This window comes from Daphnia magna, linkage group LG2 (genome assembly GCF_020631705.1).
Source record: "Daphnia magna isolate NIES linkage group LG2, ASM2063170v1.1, whole genome shotgun sequence".
In the NCBI taxonomy this organism is placed as follows: domain Eukaryota; kingdom Metazoa; phylum Arthropoda; class Branchiopoda; order Diplostraca; family Daphniidae; genus Daphnia; species Daphnia magna.
In genome coordinates this window covers 11,398,820-11,417,600 of record NC_059183.1, presented here as the reverse complement: position 1 = coordinate 11,417,600, position 18,781 = coordinate 11,398,820, and the positions used below count along the sequence as shown (strand labels likewise).

Here is an 18,781-nt window from a genome sequence, read left to right as displayed (position 1 = left end):
AGATAAGATAACAACGATTCGTTCCAGAGTTCGTTGGACCTAACCAAAGATGTACATCTCTTTTCATTTGCCATAGAAGTTGTTGACGAACTGGTAGTTTGCCAAGTAGTCGAGAAAGTAATCGGAAATGTGGATCAGAGGTTTTTTGGCTTTATTCCTATTTCTTGCATCGGTCGATGCCCAACACCTGTTTCTGGCTGGCGGTGGACTAACGGCCGAATCGTATTTTTTCTGGAATCGCCTCATCTTATTCGCTGCGAGTTTAATTATCAAAATTTTCATTCGCACTTCATCAGGTTAAATTAATAACGTATGCAATAATATTGTTTGTTTTTTTCTAGGGTGGCAGGGGCCAAGCTAAAATTGGCGTCATCACTGCCGCAAGGGATGATCCAGAAGAAGCTTCCAAAGAATTAAAGGTACTATTAAAATTAATGCTGTTAATAAAACCAACATATCTACGTATTTACTTTCTCAGACCATTTTGATGAATCATGGAGCCCGTCAAGTCACATGGATCCCGGTTAGTGGGTCGTTAGAAGACAGTGCCAACAATGAAACTGTAGCCGCCATGATCATGAAACAGTCGGCCATTTTTATTGACGACGGAGATGTCCATCGTCTGATCCGAGTACTAAGGAATGCCGACGGAACCGGTGTGTCCAGCTAAACAACTTTTGCATCTACGTAATTATTCTTATAAAATGTTGCGCTACCCGTTTCTTTTAGATACTATTGTGTTGGCTGCATTGAGAGAGAAATTTCAGCGTGGAGTCATCAGTGGCAACGGAGCCGGTTCGGCTGCTTTATCTGGGACGCCATTGCCCGTATCTGGGCATAGTTACGAAACCCTTGTGTACAAGATGACACAATATAGGACAATGTATACAAATGACATCAAATATTTGGTTATTTTTTCTATGTAGTCATGGCACGAAAGCTTATACCGAACCAGCACCTGGTCGCCGAGGAGGAGCAAATAGACGCTTTGCTGGATGCTCTTACCTGACTAGTGGCCTCGGTTTCTTGCGTTCTTGGCTAATTGAGCCACATTTTAATGAGCATTCACTACACGGCAGGTTTGTTGATCAATTTAGTTTAGAAAGTTTAGAATACCTTTGACTCAAATGTAACCTCTCGCTCTCAAAGGACCATTCGACTTCTTTTGGATACGCGCGGGGCTGTTGATTCATTTGGCCTGGGAATCGATCGGGAAATGGCTATAGCCATCTATCGTGTGGGCTCTGAACAAGAATATGCTGAGGTATGAAAACAAAAGCACATTCACATGAATTCCCGCCTTTAAATTGACGTATTATAGAAAACCATGTTGATTTTGTTCTGGTAATTTTGAACTTCTCGTGTCCATGTTTTTGATAAATTTTCCATATACCTAATTCAATGCCTATTAAACTTTAGGTTTTGGGGAACAAGGGAGGAATTTCAATTATTAACACCACAAAGGCCAATTTTGCTACATCACCTAAACTTCACATTTCTGGAGTTCAGATAACTTTTCTCACTGAGGATGACAAAATCCTTCTTGGAACAGGTTATTTCTTCTTGCTTTAACTTTATTACAAATTACCTTCCTGTCATTATTGTTGTTAAAGCAGAAGAAGTGCTTCCAGCTACGTGGAAAGCTGATTTAGCTGGGGAAGAATGGCACATCCTAGCCACACCAAGCGAGGACATCTTTTCAGCTGACAAAGATGGGACTAAGGGAAACTTCAATCGAGTAGCCAAACGGCTTTTTGATTCTCAGTAAGTAATTGTTTGAATCTAATTTTGCTTGACTAACCCACTGAACTTTCTTTATTTCTCACATTAACACTGGGGCTTTCTTGGTTGGATCTTATTTTCATCTGTCAGATTAAGCAAAAAAGTGTCGTCTGTGACATGGCAAAGTTCGCCGCAGTTTTTGGTTGATATGGATAGCCGTTCCGGCGAATCTTTCCACAATGATTCACCATCGAACTCGCAACATCTCATCTCCTATGCACGCCTTTCTGTATCCATTTCCCAGATAGCATAAGAAATTTAGAATAACATGAAAAGATCAATTTTCTAACATTCTGAAACTTCTTATGAGGCTAAATGGTGAAGGAATAAATTTCGAGGGTTAAGGAAAATGATATATCGTCCCGTGTCGTAAGAAACCCGTATAGAGGATGTCAACGTGTAAGAGTAGCTAGTAGGCTACTTCCCTGATCACTTTGTACGGCTGCCAAACAAGATTAAAGTCTGGTCACTGATTCTTTCTTTCTTCCTTTATATAACTCGTTTGAAACTCGAATGGCATGCTTCCCAAAAGTTTGTGCTAACTGCGTTAATTCAATTAGAAATCGATTTCGAATACCATACGAAGGTTTACCTTTAAAAAAAAAAAAGAAATTGTAAGTCATCCTTTCGAACGTGTTAGCCTACACATCTGGAGTTAAAAGTCCATCTTACACTTATAGTTAGATCTCTGATATGGGCATGGGATATGGAGAAGAATCATGATTGAAAAAAACAGGAGCATATCGGACATCCCCTTTCCGGAAATCGCTTGACCTTATTACGCTAAAAGAACTTGGCAAAACTGTAGTTCCATCGGGAAAGAAAGAGAAGCATCGTGCAACCAGCGTCTGACCTTTGAAAATGAAACCGAAACAATTGCATGCCACTAAAACATTCAGGGTGCGTAGCAATGGCAGTTGCACGAAAACCTGAAACGAATAGACCGGTGGCTCTTGAGAACCCAAGAGTTGACCTTGTTTATTGATCGACATCGTGCAAATGGCGTGTGTCAGAAAACGTGAAGATAAACAACATAACAAGCGTACTAATTCTCGTAAACCAGTTAACGAAAAGAGAAAAGTGTAGCTAGAGGCTGGTTTTTTCGTATCTATCCGTGCGCACTGGACACATACCAGCCAAGACATTTTGACGGTACATTTTTACCGCCAAAAGTGGACACTTGCTCCATTTGTGTCTGCGGATGCACGACGCAAACAGTACAATCTTCCTTATAGTACCATCGATCCTTCTCGGGCGGGCTGCGTGTCGATCTCGTTTGATGTTATTGATCCGGAGAAGAGTCTGTGTTCCTTACAAAAAGGATCGATTTCGTAATGTTTGATTTCGGGGAGCTTGATTTGTTGTGCGTTTGGAGTGTCCAACGTTTGCGTTATTTCGTGCGAAAACAGCAAAATTGGCTTTATTAGGGAAGCCACGCAATAGATTATGCCGTCCAAAGTCGAACTCATTGGCACACTTTCCTGCCCTTTGCCTTTTTGCATCACACGGGCACACACATATATATATTTCCTTTTTCTTTGTTGGTGTTTTCCAGCTGGATCGAAGCCCGTGCGCCACACTTCGTTTCCTTTTCTATTCTTCCCTTTTGTTGAACTTTTTGTCGTCGACGCGCACGCAGCAACCAGGCAACGTGGAAGAGAGCTTCCTCTCTCGTTTTCTCGCACGGTCTTATGTGATGGGTTTCAGTCTTGTTCAAGCTCAGTAGCGTACCGTCCGCCACCATCTCCAAGCCGGAGAAACGTGTCTAAATTTCCGACACTCGTAGAATCTCTTCCATAAAGACCTTTTTGAAATCGTTTACAAGTTTATTCCCTTGATTTTGCCGATTGGAGCGCCAGTCATTTCTATCTCGCCTTTTTTTTTTTTTTTTTTATTTTAGACATTCATTTTGTTTTTTATGCGAATAAGATAGTGCAAAAATGACAAAAAAATTTGACTTTAATTGGCGGATTCCTGTTCCGGAACCGCTTCTTCAAGGCAACTCTTTCGACAAGTGGACAGAAGTAAGTAACAACATACGTACGTTTATCCTTGTCTCAAAACAAGACGAAAGCTGAGAATTCCATACGTAGGAACAATATAGAACGTCGACGTAGAAGAGCGAGAGAAAGAGGAAAGAATCTCGTCCGGACATTATTGATTTTTTTTTTCTTCCACGCGGGGCCATGTAGACTTTCTTTCTTTCTTTTTTATCCATTTCCTTCAGACATTTAATGCAATTTCTTGAATCTCATCTTCAAAAAACTCGATACAGTTTGGCTCAGCCAAAACGCATAAATGGTTTGCGCGTTCGGCAACGAGCAAGACATTCCGCGTGACTTTTAAAAATAAATATTTACTGCATCTCCGTCTGGAAAATGTTTAGGAAAAGGATACGTTCGACTTGGAGCCGAGCTGCTTCTTTCAGGTCGACGAGTATGGCTTCTTCATCCATTGGAAATCTGAACCTCGGGTAAGAAATTCTATTTTTCTTTTGGAAAATTGTATTATGACGTTGTGATTGATTTCAAATTACGCGGGCTATGCGCGCCCATACAGGACGGCGATGTGCTGGAGCTGAGCCAGGTCAGTGACGTCCGATCTGGAGGCCTTCCCAAGGTATGTAATGCACAAACGTCATGTTCGTTAATTAATTATTTTGGCGATTTGCTTGTCTTTTTTATAGGACACCCGTGGGCTCAACCAGTTGATGACCAAACATGGATCCGCCACTGCCCAAGATCTTGATGACAAATCATTGACTATTTGCAGTGGTCTCGACATGGTTAACATAAATTACTTGCACGTCGTTTGCGAGTCAGCTGAACAGGCTAAGGTAAGAAAAGAAAACCTTTCTTGTTTCTCATTTTCTCCAAGTTGTACTATTCCTCCCTTCGGTCCGCGACTCCGAGATTCTCTGTTAGAACATGGAAAAGCATAGATTGATCACAGATCTGGTTTAGGTTTGCGTTAAACGCCATCTAGCGCCTGAGTTGCTAGATTACTTACGAATTACAAACCGCAATTCACCTAAATTGTTTTCTAGTCAAACTTACATGGTTGAATTAGCCGGATAAACAATCTCTGTAAAGTTTGGGGCATCTCAAGTTATTAAAATAATTGTTTTTATGCTCCACCCTAGCTGAAAACTCTAAGTTCCTTATTCAGACGTTGGATGGCAGCATTTTGCAAAATAAATGCTCTTTTCAAAGCGGCTATCAATCTATACTTTTCTGCTGAGCAGACATAGATTTATTACCCCATAAAGTGTTGAATGTGAAGCCCATAATGAAAAACCTTGTCGATCGATAATCTCTTAGTGCCATCTACCGCCTAACAGCGAAGCTGTACGGTTTCGTGTGACAAAAGTTGTTCAATTAGCTTTGTTGTCGCAAAATGCAGTAGCAAAGAAAGAAATTGAAAGACTTGAATATAGATATACTTTTTTCTGTATGATTGTTTGTCACACTGGAGATGAATGATTCTCTCTGTATCTCTCTGGGTATTCACCAACATGTTTGTGACAGGCGTGGCTGGAAGGGTTGCGGAAGATCACGTCCAATGTCAAAGCCAACAATATATGTCCGATGACGTGTTTGAAGAAACAGTAAGTGTATCAATCGCATTTAGAGAGAAAAGAGCACGACATCAGAAACGCATCGCACGAAACGCTACAATCAGAAATTTTAAGCAATTCCAAATGGCTCGCGACGTTTAAGTCAATAATAAAAACAGTGATCTGGTCTACTTCATTCTATTGACGAATTAGTTATTTGTTAGTCTTGCCTGGATCTGCCGTTTGAGAGTCTTCACATTTTTAGAAAGTTTTATTCGTGCACGAAAGATAAATCCGCCAATTGACAGTAGCCCGGAATGAAACATGGGTGGATGTTCTTTTGATTATCTAGTGCATAGATTTTTTGGTTGGTTTATTTACTTTTTCTATTTTCCAAAATCAAATATCGCATATCCATACTTGTCCTTAATTCAATTTTAGACGTGGAAGGAAGGTCTCCGCGCGATAACCAACAAGAACAAGATCATCAATGTCTGCCCTACAACCAACCTGATGAAACAGTGAGTCTGTCCTACTACTATGTGCCGTGTGCTCAGCTGATTTTAAATCACGAAATCTACCAGAAGACACACATTTGATTCACACATTGATGATAAAGACGAGTACACGGCACACAACTCTCGGAGCGTCACTGATTATCTATGACTTTTGGTTGTCACATTGAACGTCAACAATATGCTCTAGTTGTTGTAGTGGCTGTGTATACATTGGCTTTGAATGCTTTTTCTAAATTTGCACGTCCGTTATCTGAATGACAAAACGTTTTTCGTAGTTTTATTTTTTTTTTTTTTTGTATTTTCACGGTCATATTTTTACACAACCAGTTTAGCCACATTTTTAAAATTCAAACTTTCGATTTTTAGCTTTAAGAAAACGTTTTCCTCCTTTTGAATTTATATTTTATGTCTGTTCCAGTTGGATGCGGCTCGGTTTCCAGGTGGATGCAGCCGGTAAAGTGCCCGTCAAAGTTGTTGCCAGAACATTCGCTTCGGGTAAAACAGAGAAGCTCATCTACCAGGCATTTGCTGAACTAGGACTTCCTAGTGAAAAGGTAAACAAATGGCTAAAATAGCTCATGAAACCCTATTTTTACAAACCCTATTTTGTAATACTCTCTTGACTTCCGCATCAGGGTGACTCTATGGAGAAAGCCGATTTCACTTTCGAAAAATTCGTTGCCCTTTACCACAAAATTTGCCCGAGGAATGATATCGAGGAACTGTTTCAATCGATGTGAGTTCAACAACAACAAAAAAATATCTTGTCTATTCTTTCCATTTTTTCTTTGTTTGATTCATCGTGATATCGCGTTTGTCATGCAATTTGGCTAATTGTCTTTTGTTCCTTGCAGCACTAAAGGCAAGTCGGATGCGATTGGGCTTATCCAGTTTATCGATTTTCTAAACGACAAACAGCGCGACCCTCGCCTCAATGAGATCCTTTATCCTCTTTACAATGAGAAACGAGCCACTGAGATTATCGAAGAGTATGAACAGGACAAAGACAACCGTGTTAGAAGTAAGCTATCTTAATTAGAAGTATAGGACAACTATCAACCTAGAGATTGTTAATAATTGGGATGTGTTAAACAACAGGACGGTTGAGTAAGGACGGTTTTATTCGTTATCTAATGTCAGACGACAATGCCCCAGTATGGCTAGATCGTCTCGATATTTACATGGAAATGGATCAGCCGTTATCGCATTATTATATCAATTCCTCTCACAACACTTACCTCAGTGGACGACAGTTTGGTGGCAAATCATCAGTAGAAATGTACCGGCAAACTCTTTTGGCTGGTTGCAGGTAATTCAACCGTAAATGCTTCAAATGAATTTTCTATAAACGACTACGATTTGACAGATGCGTAGAGCTCGATTGTTGGGATGGTAAAGGCAGCGATGAAGAGCCCATCATCACTCACGGCAAAGCCATGTGTACTGAAATTCTTTTCAAGGTACACTCATCGACACTTGTGTTCTTATATAATACACTAGTGTGTGTTTAGACAAGAAGGTAATATTAATACATCTTTTAACAGGACGTTATTCTCGCCATTCGCGACTGCGCTTTCGTCACCTCAGATTGGCCTATCATTCTGTCATTCGAGAACCATTGCTGTCGAGCCCAGCAGTACAAGCTGGCCAAATACTGCGATGAAATCCTTGGTGACCTCCTACTTAAGGAACCGATTCCCGAATCACCAGTAAGCAAATGGAAAGACATGCTTCGATAACCTCCCTCTATTCCCAGCAGTACCAAAATAGAACAATGAACCATTGAGGTCCTATGCGCCTGGTGACGTTCCTTGAACGTAATTAAAGGACCAGCGCGTAAATATTTGGGTTACCATCAACCTAGAGACCTAAACCTTCCTTGTATTGTTTATGCCTAGACCATGTTTTTTTTTCTGGAAGAGGGTTGTTATTTCTTCGATCGTGGAACGGCACGTCTGTTACAACGTTTGCGTCACGATCCAAATTGGAAAACCCCAGTACCCCAACCAATTAGCTGGCTATAACTTTTTTTTTCTTTTTCAATTTTACAGCAATTTTTTCATTTCTATATCTATTTTTAATTTTTACTTTCAAAGTTGGAGCCTGGAGTCTCTCTGCCTAGCCCGAGCCAGCTAAAGCGAAAAATTCTCATCAAGAACAAACGACTAAAACCAGATGTTGAAAAACAAGAGCTTGAACTCTTTCGTCAGGGTCAGTTCGTCATAACGGAAGACGAGGAAAAGGAAGACGCTTCTGCTCCAGCAGCTCCCATTCCTGAAGATAAAAAGGTATTTCTAGAGTTGTTCTTCAACACTCTTCTTTTATTTGGAACATTTTTGGGGTCGCAAGAAAACGATGGCGTTGAAACCACAAAATTTGGCTCCATGCCTTATTACTTCTTGTTCCGTCTCATTTCTAAAATAATGACATGGGACATTGTTATTTTAAAGCGTTGATGAATGAAAACCCAAACGTTTCTGGTCTGTTTAACATGAAAACAACAATTAAGGAAACTGAGGTTGGCGCTAATGAATCCCGCTCCCTCAGCTTCGAAGAGAAGATGTTCCAGGTGTACGAATACAAAGGTGGAACCACTCACATCCATCCTTGGCTTTCTTCCATGGTCAATTATGCCGAGCCTGTCAAATTCCAGGGATTCGATGTAGCAGAGGGTAATCCGCGAAACGCCATGGCGAAAGATGCAACAACATTAACATCTTTTCTATTAATGTGTTTCGATGTTGTTGCACAATCTTCAAGCCATAGTGTGCTGACCTAAATAGTTGGGACGATCTGCACGATGATCGTATCCAACAGCTAACGCATCTTTTTTCCCTTTTATGAAAATTTTCTTTTTTTTACGTTTTGCGTTAATGGATTGCACGCTTAAATGTGATAGCACTTGATCGGAATAACTCCTTCAAATTCAGCCATCAGATAATTGTTGTCCTAGACCAGTGATTTTTAGTTTGAATGAAAGGTTCAATTAGGTGTTGACGTCTCACTGTTTTCGATTGAAGCTGTGTGTTGTGATAATTCTCATGCGTGGGACGATTGCTTGCTGGTTTGTTCAAAATAGGAAGGGGAAGCCGCAGCTGGGGCCCCCGGTGAAGAAAATGTGCCTTTGCATGCAGGCTCTACATCGGCCGTTCACCCATGGCTGTCTTCTATGGTCAACTATGCCCAACCTGTTCATTTCAAATCATTCCAAGAGGCGGCACGTAAGATGATTAAAAAATCGCACTTGTAGAAGCTCGATTTTACCATCATCTAGTAGTTACTTTTAGGCTCCTTCCAGTAGGACATTCGAGCGCAAAAAAAAGTTACATATTTTGTTAGCATTTTGCGTTGGCACCGGCTTTGATACATGGCCCACCATCACATTGTGAGCTTAGAATTGGGGACGAAATATCCTTTTTCTTTTCTTTCTTTTTTTTCTTTTGGTTTTGATGTTTTTTTGTTTAGTTTTTTTATTTTATTTTTTTTGGATTTCTTTCCGTTTAACAAATATGCATGTAGTGTAGTGTATGCGTGTGTTTTGTGTGCAGGTATGTTAGAGCTGCATACACAATTTTATTGCGATAGAAACATTTGAATGATGTAACAGAACCAGTTACACATTCCCTTTTCCCTATTAGTTGAGTGCGGTGTTAGCTAATGCCTCATTTTTTTATGGTCGCCACAGAAAAGAATATCCATCATAACATGTCATCGTTTGCTGAAACAACCGGTCTCAATTACCTAAAGACATCAGCCATCGAATTCGTCAATTACAACAAACGTCAAATGAGCCGAATTTATCCAAAGGGTACTCGAGCTGATTCCTCCAATTACATGCCCCAGGTTACAAATATATTAAACCAGGGAACGGCAAAAACATTTCTTTTTCAACAGTTTCCATTATTTGACTTTGCATAGGTGTTTTGGAATGCTGGATCGCAAATGGTCTCATTAAACTTTCAAACTCCTGATCTACCGTTCCAGCTAAATCAGGGAAAGTTTGAGTACAACGGGAACTGTGGCTACCTCTTGAAACCAGATTTCATGCGTCGTCCAGACAGAACTTTCGACCCGTTTGCTGAATCACCTGTGGATGGTGTCATTGCCGCTCAGTGCGCTGTTCAGGTATGCACAAACATCACTATCAAATAATCCCATAAATCTTAGCTTTGTTTGATTTGATGACTTGTTCTATACCTTGCCAACTTCTAGGTTATCGCCGGTCAGTTTTTGTCAGATAAGAAAGTCGGAACTTATGTAGAAGTCGACATGTACGGTTTGCCAACCGACACCATTCGCAAAGAATTTCGTACTCGTATGGTTCCTGCCAACGGTCTCAATCCCATTTATAATGAAGAACCTTTTCTATTCAGAAAAGTATTGATATTAGAAAGCAGTTGACCAAATCATAGACGCGATTGCTAATGTTATTCTTTTGGTAAATGTCAGGTGGTTCTTCCAGATTTAGCTGTACTCCGTTTCGGTGTCTACGATGAAAACGGCAAACTTCTTGGTCAAAGAATCCTTCCGTTGGACGGTCTCCAAGCTGGATACCGCCATATCTCTCTGAGAACGGAAGCCAACTTTCCAATGGCGTTGCCTATGCTCTTTTGTAACATCGAGTTAAAGATTTACGTTCCCGATGGATTGGGAGGTATTCTTCGCTAAATGCTTTTAATGTGAATTGGGTACCAATCTGACCTGTTTTTAGGATTCATGGATGCCCTTTCGGACCCTCGAGCCTTTATGTCAGCCAACAAAGAAAGAGATAATAAGTTAAAGGACATGGGAATTGAAGAATCAGAAACATCCAAGGCTGCTCTGACAGGCGGTAAACCTGCTCCGGCACCCGAAGAAGAAGTCAAGAGAGGTGAATACTATTTTGAATTCATTATGAAGCGTTTGTTCGGGTATAATGACGAGCGAATCGAATCGTAGAGGAAATGAAGTTCGAACCTGTGACCCTGGAGTCCCTTCGCAGCGATAAAGCGTTTGCCAAGGCGACTAAGAAACATCAAAAAGACCTCGAGTCGATGAGGAAACGCCAACAAAAGGAGAAAGCCACCATCCAGAAGAACCAAGTTTCTGCCGTTGAACGGATCGTAAAAGGGAAAAAGTAAAGCTGACACGAAACGATCCCACGTTGTTTTGATCGCCAAAATTTCATTGGTTTTTATTTTTGATGCATGCAGCAAGGAAGAATTCATCAACGATCCGGCCCTAAAACAGCTGGTAGCGGAGCAAGCCAAAGAGTGGTCTGAATTAGTGGGACGCCATTTGAAAGAGGAATGGACGTTGCTGAAGGAACAGCTGGAGGCTCAACAGGACATTCTCAAGACGGTGATGCAGGGTGCGCAGGGAGCTCAGCTAAAGCAGCTTGGACGCCAAATTGGAGAAGTAAGTTTTTATGCTATTTATCAGATCCGAGGTGCCATTGATGAGATTGTTTCCAATTTATAGGGAGAACAAAGATCTAAAGACACGTCAAGCCAAAATGGCAGTTGAGACTGCCAAAGAAGTGGCCGCTGACAAAACTTTACGCAATAAAGCAGAAAAGGAGCGTCGTTTGCGTGAAAAGGCCCAAAATAACACCAAAAAATTCATCGAAGAACGCAAAATTACTGCCATGAAACAGGGCAAAGAAAGGGAGAAACTCGTGGCCATGCATGCAAAGCAACTCGAGGACCTGAACCGAGACATTCAGCTGGTAAGTTTTAGTTTGGTATACTATCTCTTCAAAAACACGCACCAGAGGTTCCGTAGCAACCGTTTAACTTTTCTAAAAGCAATATTCTGTTTTTTTTTACTTAATGTTCCGTGATTACACAGTCTCTTGTTGTACGGTTGAACGATTTTGCGTTTAACGACTTCAAGCACTCTAACGTTGTCGACTTCCAATCTAGACGATCACCTGGTGTTGCGTTTTTATTACTAGTCTTAAAATATAGTTGAGACACAAGGATTGTTTTCTTGTACAGTTTTAAACGTTTCTTTTCTTTGTTTGATTTATATCTTTCTCGCAGAATATTCAAATGTATAAGAACGCGGAAGTGGAGTATCAGCTGGCCAATCCCTACGAATTTTTCGTTTGAAACCGGTGGCGTTCAACTCATTAAATTCTCATCACATTCCATCACATAATGTGAATCTGCTGTTGCTTAAACATGCTCTTCCATACCCCGGTTGTCACCATACGTTTCATATGATTATATTCCTTCTTACTTTTCGAAAAGATTAAGTCCATTAAAATAAAAATAAAAATACGTAGATGTTACTTTTTCCTATTTTACAATTGTTGGTACCTTTCCTTGTATTTCTTATCACTAATCTGTATTTTTATCTTTTATTTTTACTTAGCCAAATCTATTTTGGGTGTGCCAACAAACTATGCCTTATTATGGGACTGCTATTATTCTTTTACTCGTTAGATGGCGTTATCCGCTATGAGCTAATTTGTCAATCAATTCCAAATTTTTTTCTTTTTAAGTCGTTCATTCCTTAAATTTCAAAGCTCATTTGTCCTCCATATATTTTTGTTTCATCCACCGTCTCTACTAGAATCTCATATATTCATAGCCGTGAATTCATTTACCCAAAATACAATGCAATAAGAAAATGCTGACGTCTGATTTCTGTTTAACAACGACCCAAAACGAATATTTTTTTTTACAAAAATGAATTTAAAAAAACAATAATAATTACAAATAATTACACTCTTCTAAAATATTTAAAAAATCCTTTAAAAATTATATACTCTTAGTTATAGAAGTTTTCATGTTATTTAATAAATCGTTTAATGGTAGGCGAAAAGCCGAAAACAATGGTACTAGTTAGCCTTCACCTGTTCGTGGGGAGGGGAAGGGGAAACACCTTACAGCAAAATAAGATGGCGGCCATATAAGATCTATAAACAATCTTTCGGAGCCTTTTTTTCTTTCATTCCCTTTGTTTCTTCGATGTTTCAGTTCTAAATGCTCAGTCGTTGGTGCTTTTGAATTCCTGTTTGGTGTTATAATTTCATAGGTGAGTTTTTCAATATCTTTTCGTTGTGCTATTTAAACGGTTAACAGGTGAAAGGGGGTGGCTTGGTGTTTTCAACGGCCGAATGACGTTTTGTATGCTACGCCTTTTGTTTTCCCATGTGAACTTCATTGATTCTCACCATCAGTTGATCGTTAAAAACATCAACTTGGTACGTGGACAGTGCGTGTTTTGTCGTTACTTGGATGTTACCATAGTGATCTTACAAGGGAATAGCAGTAAATCAACATTGTGTGGCTTCCCAAATACTCCCCCATTTCGGAGCTCAGGATTGAATCCTTCTACAATCTTGTTAGGTGCAAGTAGCCCTAATGTCATTACCTTTGTGACCTGATGTGCTTCATTCGTACAAGTTAACTGCATTGTGCAATGAAAATTTCAGTGCTGATGTCTCCCTAATGTCAAGTGTGTCATTGTCAACCCATTTTGTTACAGACATCAATTTAATTTAACAATCGGGTTTCCATTTAAAGTTTAAATTCATCTCTAGAATTGGTCTTAGTAATTAGCAAATGAAAATTTGCAGACTTTATTGCATTTGGATCAAAATCAGTCTGTACTACATTATAAAAGAATAGGTTTTGATAGGAGCCAAATAGAGTTATTTTGGGTTAACTAGCAACCTTAAAAATTAGGTTGGTAGTGTGTGTGCATGTGCGTCGCCTTCCTTTTTTTTTTCTTCTTCCTAGTTTACGGCCGCATTCCGGCACGAAACATAAACCAGACGCCTTTGGGAAAAGGTATACACGCCGCACGTCATTCGGCTGTTGACGTCGTTCAACACGGTTCGTCGTTTTCTCTCTCTCTCTCTCTCTCTCTCTGCGCATTGGCTCCCTCTACCTTGTTTTCGTGCTTGTTGTCGTAGCAGCAACAAACATCGGAGGAGGGAACGAGACCCTCATTGCTACATAAAACGTGCCGTCGTTTAGTTCGTACAAACGCTACCGGTTAAAAGTTTTGTGCATTACCGCCCATACACGAAAAAGTGATCTTCGTCCAAACGAAAAAAAAAACGTAATTCATTTTGTTTTCTTTTTTTTTTGCAGTTTTCTAGTACAGCTCATCGTACCCACTTTTTCTACAATGTTCAGCAAAAAGAAGAAGAAATTGGACATTTCGCTGCCTAAAAATTTTGAACATAGGGTGCATACAGGCTTCGACAAACGCGAGAACCGCTACGTCGGACTACCGCCACAATGGGCGGGCATCGTGAGTCCTACGCCGTCGGCCAAGGGAGCCTTATCGTCGCGACCGACGCCTTTAATCGATCCATCTGAAATCACCCCAACAGAAGTACTAGATTTGAAGGTAATAAAAAAACAGTGCTACCACCACAAGAGCTGCAAACCTATAATAAAAATCCATAAATCCCTTATGACCTTCCGACCACCAAATAATCAACGTCACGACCGATATCTTTGTAACGGTTTTTTTTGTTTAAATCAACCGCTTCCGACCAAGTTCAACATCGATTTTTTCTACTTCCAGTCGTTGATTTGTTGTTCTTTCCACCCCTCGTTTTCCCTCTAACAAATTCCATAAAGCAGCTATGCACCCTTTGATTTCATTATTCCGTTTCAATAGAAGGATGTGTCGTTGCAGACGATCGTTCGAGGGGAAGGCAAGAACGCGGGCAATGGTGGCAGCGCCGGTGGTAGAAATGATAATGGAAACGGAGGACCTGGACTACCTCGGACATCCAGTGTTGTCCGTTCCAACAGTCTCCGCTCTTCGAGTCCACCTAAAGCACGTAAAGATTATAAACCCATGTTACCCGTTCCAGAAATGGGTGAAGGTGGCGGAGGATTAGGAGAAACGTCACCTCTGCCTTCACCAAATAATGCAAACTATCCTACTGGTCCACCCGCCTACGGGTCTGGCTATCCGGCGCCGCAGCAACAACAATATCCTCAAGGATATTTTCCGCATCAACATCAAGCCGTGCCAAGAGACGTGCGAGACGGAATGGGACGTCCAATTCATCCACAGGGAATCCTCCGTGAAGGAAACTATCCCATGCCTCAACAGCAAATGCCGTCACATCAGCAGCAGGGTCCCCCAGCACCAAACTATCCTGCTCCCCCGCCAGTCCAGCGGAATTCTCAGATGATAGTGAAAGCCGTGCCGATGCAAACACAGCCGGGGCATCCTATGCATCCACAAGGGGGAATGCAGCCGTCGCAGCAACATGGCATGCATCCAGCACAAGGAATGCATCAGCCTGGCGGAGGACCAAGACCACAAGGAGGTGGCGTAAATCCTGGCAGCACAAGCCCGTCACCGGGTTATCCGATGAATCAACATCCTGGTCATCACGGTGGAATGCCGGGTCATTTGCAAGTCCAAACTGGCAATCACTATCCACAGAATAACCACGGACAAAGCCAAGAATATCGACCACCTCTACCACCACCTTACCAGCACGGCGGTCAGCCTAATGGTCAGAACCTTAATGGTCATCCAGGACCTCAACAGCCCAACACGCAGCCAATGAAACCACCGCATTTGACACTTCCACCGCAGCATTCAGGGCCTCACTCCAACTCGTCGACATCGTCTCAATCGCACTCTCCGCTTCCGCGGAGTCCAACGACTCCTCAACCGCCCAATACTTATCGTCCACCAAGTCAACAATTTCAAAACATGACTCTGAATAACGGACATCAACAACAACAACCTGCCACAGCCCATCCTCAACAACCAGTGAGATATCAGCAGCAACCCCAGTCTAATCCATCCGGTCCACTACCAGGCCCTCTTCCGCCGAAAATCAGTCCACAGCCACCACGACCGCCATCCAGCAATGCGGTCAACAATAACAGTGGAGCAGATCAAAATCAAAACACGCTGAACAACAGCAAAAGCGTCATGGTGGCGAAGTCTTCGGCTGCAGCTGCCGCGTCTGCCGCCGCCGCCGCAGCGGCGGCAGCAGCAGCAGCACAGGAACAACAACAACAGCAACGATTGACTCATGAACAGTTTCGTGCCGCTTTACAAATGGTCGTTAGTCCAGGTGATCCCCGAATTAATTTGGACAGTTTCATCAAGATTGGCGAAGGATCCACTGGCGTCGTTTGCATCGCTGTAGAGAAAAATACTGGCCGACAAGTGGCCGTCAAGAAGATGGATTTAAGACGCCAACAACGAAGAGAACTTCTCTTTAACGAGGTATAATTGTAGGGCATGTTATTTATTTTGTTTCATCTTTTATCGTTTTGTTGTTACTTATCACTGAGATTTTTATTTTCATCGTTTTATTTTCTTTGTAGGTTGTCATTATGCGCGATTATCACCACCCGAACATCGTCGAAATGTACGACAGTTTTCTGGTCGGCGACGAACTGTGGGTGGTGATGGAATATCTGGAGGGCGGTGCCCTGACGGATATTGTCACACACGCTCGCATGGACGAAGAACAAATTGCTACTGTTTGTCTCCAATGTCTGCAAGCGCTGGCTTTCCTTCATTCACAAGGAGTCATTCATCGCGATATAAAATCTGATTCCATCCTTTTAGCCGCCGATGGAAGGGTAAATTCTGATCATATTACCATTCGTGGTGCATTTCCTAAACAACGCCCTTTTTTTTAAACGCCATTTTCATTTGTAGGTTAAGTTGTCTGATTTCGGCTTCTGCGCTCAAGTGTCACAAGAGCTACCGAAAAGGAAGTCTCTAGTGGGGACGCCCTATTGGATGTCTCCGGAAGTGATATCTCGCCTACCTTATGGCCCTGAAGTTGACATTTGGAGTTTAGGTAAAAGAGTAATTTGAAAACAAAATTACATGACAAGAAGAAAAGAAAATACTTAGAGAACACAGCATTCTTATTGGAAAATTTACATTTGTCTCTTTTTGTCACGACATGTTTTATGCATCACTTGTTTACGTTTTTACCTTTTTTTGAATTCCTGTAAAACAGGTATAATGGTGATTGAAATGGTGGACGGGGAACCGCCCTTCTTTAATGAGCCCCCCCTGCAGGCCATGAGACGAATTCGGGATATGCCCCCACCCAAGTTGCGCAACGCTACCAAAGTACGTTACTGGCCATAGAAATCTTTAGGAAAAAACTGGCCGCTTGTTGGCTCGCACTCAATCTTGTATTAATTTCACTCATCTTGTTTGTTTATTCATTGTTTACGATCATCAGGTTTCCGCCCGTTTACAAGGTTTTTGGATCGTATGTTGGTGCGAGACCCCGCTCAAAGAGCCACCGCCTTCGAGCTGCTTCATCACCCATTTTTGAGGCAAGCCGGACCTCCAGCTCTGCTCGTCCCGCTCATGAGATCCTTCCGACATTCGCCTACTTAGTTTGACAGCTCCTATCGTCATAGGGCAGACCCCAACAGTCTTGTTTTTCATTTTTTTTTTTTTTTAAAGAAGGGCGTGGTTGACAATGGACAACCCGTCAAACCCAATGTATTTTATTGCTTTCGTGAAAATCGAGGCAATGAAAACCCCAAAGTATTTTTTTCTGTACATTAAAGTAAAAGAAGACGGATGGCAGCTCTTCCAGCTCATTGAACAAGTTGGAAGCGATTAATTTCAAACAACAGACGAAATTAACAAAAGAAAAATCGCCATATAATTTGACATTCTTTTTTGTTTCTTTTGAGCTGACAAAAAAAAAAAAAAAAAGAAAAGAAAAATGACGAAAGTAGGGTGACGTATCGTTTATAATTAATTTCTGTGTTATCAGTATCATATCAGCCTTAATTCTCCTTTCCCTCCTTTCCGGATTGTTCCGTCCAAATGTAGTGCCTCTGTCGTGTCGAATTTTGCAAATACCTTTTTTTTTTATCTAATTCATTTCTTTCTCTGTATTTTTTTTTTTTTTTAATAACGAAAAACGAAAAAAAAAAAGATTTTTGACGTTTAATAGCCCAAGATGTAATTTCGTCTACCCACATTTTATTTCCTCGTTTTCCGTCCGATCATCATCATTTTCTCCTTTCGCACTTGTCTTGTTTGTTTCTCTTTGCGTGAGACTCTCGTGTTCGTCTCGATGGCTTTCTCTTCGTTACTCGTTTATCCTCTTCTTTCGCGGTTCAACACATTACGCCAATCGCGCAATCCATTACCCTTGATGTCTAATAATGGTAACGAAAATACAAGAGACGAGACCCACCATCATCATCGTTCGTTTTCGTGTCTTGTATTTTCCTGGACGCCAATACAACAACAAACAAAAACAACCACGTCAACAATGAAAACAAAAACACATTTGAATATTATTTTCTCCTTTGTTTTTCTGTAGCCTGGAGCTAAATTAAGATCAATGACTCGATACTGTGTTCATTCTGGTTTGTTGAGGAGGAATTTTTCCACTTTAATGCAAGACCAGGAGGGAAAGAGGAACTAGAATGTTCTTATATTCTAGTTTATAAATAGTTAAAGGCTGATTCTCTGCGGCTCTCTAACGATGAAGAGTGCGTATCTTTGATATATTTATAGGAGCTGTTGCCACTTTAGTGACGTCTTCATCGTTGTACACATAAGGTCTTTTTAACTCGTTCAATGTCGGTCCAACCAAAATAAAACGTCGGGGAGTAATTCACATGGGCCAGGCACACAAAAATTTCATCATCGAACATTAAACAGATTAGCCTACAGCTGCTATTCACATGTTATTCGCTCTAGCGGTAAAAAGAAGCAAATTAATTTTATTTTCATTTTCCTTGAAACCAAATGAGAAGCCGCAGGATGATGACGACGTTATGATTACATACCCCGTAGGGTTTTCTGTTTTCTCTATCGATTTTGCGGTGGCTCGAGCCATGGCTCATTTACAGCTCACATCTGTTGCTACGCGAAACTGGATCGCTGATACGCCATCCTCCGCATCTTGATCGTGAGAAGGAGGAAATAGGGTTAGGTGTGCCAA

The 18,781-nt window shown here is 41.2% G+C and overlaps 3 protein-coding genes across 4 annotated transcripts; all 3 read left to right on the top strand.

The window, feature by feature from the left end:
* Positions 1–54: 54 nt before the first annotated feature.
* On the top strand, positions 55–2,255 carry LOC116916071 (cyanophycinase). 2 transcript variants are annotated; one of them, XM_045169712.1, is made up of 9 exons: positions 55–256; positions 342–419; positions 479–656; positions 730–856; positions 927–1,079; positions 1,150–1,264; positions 1,420–1,552; positions 1,614–1,764; positions 1,873–2,255. In XM_045169712.1, the coding sequence occupies exons 1-9, from the start codon at positions 128–130 to the stop codon at positions 2,033–2,035; spliced, it is 1,227 nt and encodes a 408-aa protein (XP_045025647.1). In that variant the 5' UTR covers positions 55–127; the 3' UTR covers positions 2,036–2,255. The 2 variants fall into 2 exon arrangements, with proteins under 2 accessions (XP_045025647.1, XP_032777147.1); XM_032921256.2 differs by having other exon boundaries at positions 59–256; positions 1,617–1,764.
* A 1,046-nt stretch (positions 2,256–3,301) lies between these two features.
* Positions 3,302–12,473, top strand: LOC116916066 (1-phosphatidylinositol 4,5-bisphosphate phosphodiesterase). Its single transcript, XM_032921249.2, is given in 23 exon segments — positions 3,302–3,806; positions 4,169–4,255; positions 4,342–4,401; positions 4,469–4,618; positions 5,780–5,859; positions 6,275–6,410; positions 6,492–6,592; positions 6,711–6,877; positions 6,955–7,165; positions 7,223–7,316; positions 7,401–7,565; positions 7,953–8,144; positions 8,366–8,528; positions 9,542–9,699; positions 9,775–9,981; positions 10,069–10,233; positions 10,306–10,510; positions 10,568–10,726; positions 10,795–10,972; positions 11,049–11,229; positions 11,231–11,253; positions 11,317–11,563; positions 11,880–12,473. Coding segments are annotated over 23 exon segments (3,282 nt in total). The 5' UTR covers positions 3,302–3,722; the 3' UTR covers positions 11,949–12,473.
* A 230-nt stretch (positions 12,474–12,703) lies between these two features.
* LOC116916067 (serine/threonine-protein kinase PAK mbt) lies at positions 12,704–18,027 on the top strand. Its single transcript, XM_045169709.1, is given in 8 exon segments — positions 12,704–12,879; positions 13,944–14,205; positions 14,482–16,065; positions 16,167–16,427; positions 16,507–16,651; positions 16,817–16,932; positions 17,048–17,069; positions 17,072–18,027. Coding segments are annotated over 7 exon segments (2,490 nt in total). The 5' UTR covers positions 12,704–12,879; positions 13,944–13,980; the 3' UTR covers positions 17,209–18,027.
* Positions 18,028–18,781: the final 754 nt, after the last annotated feature.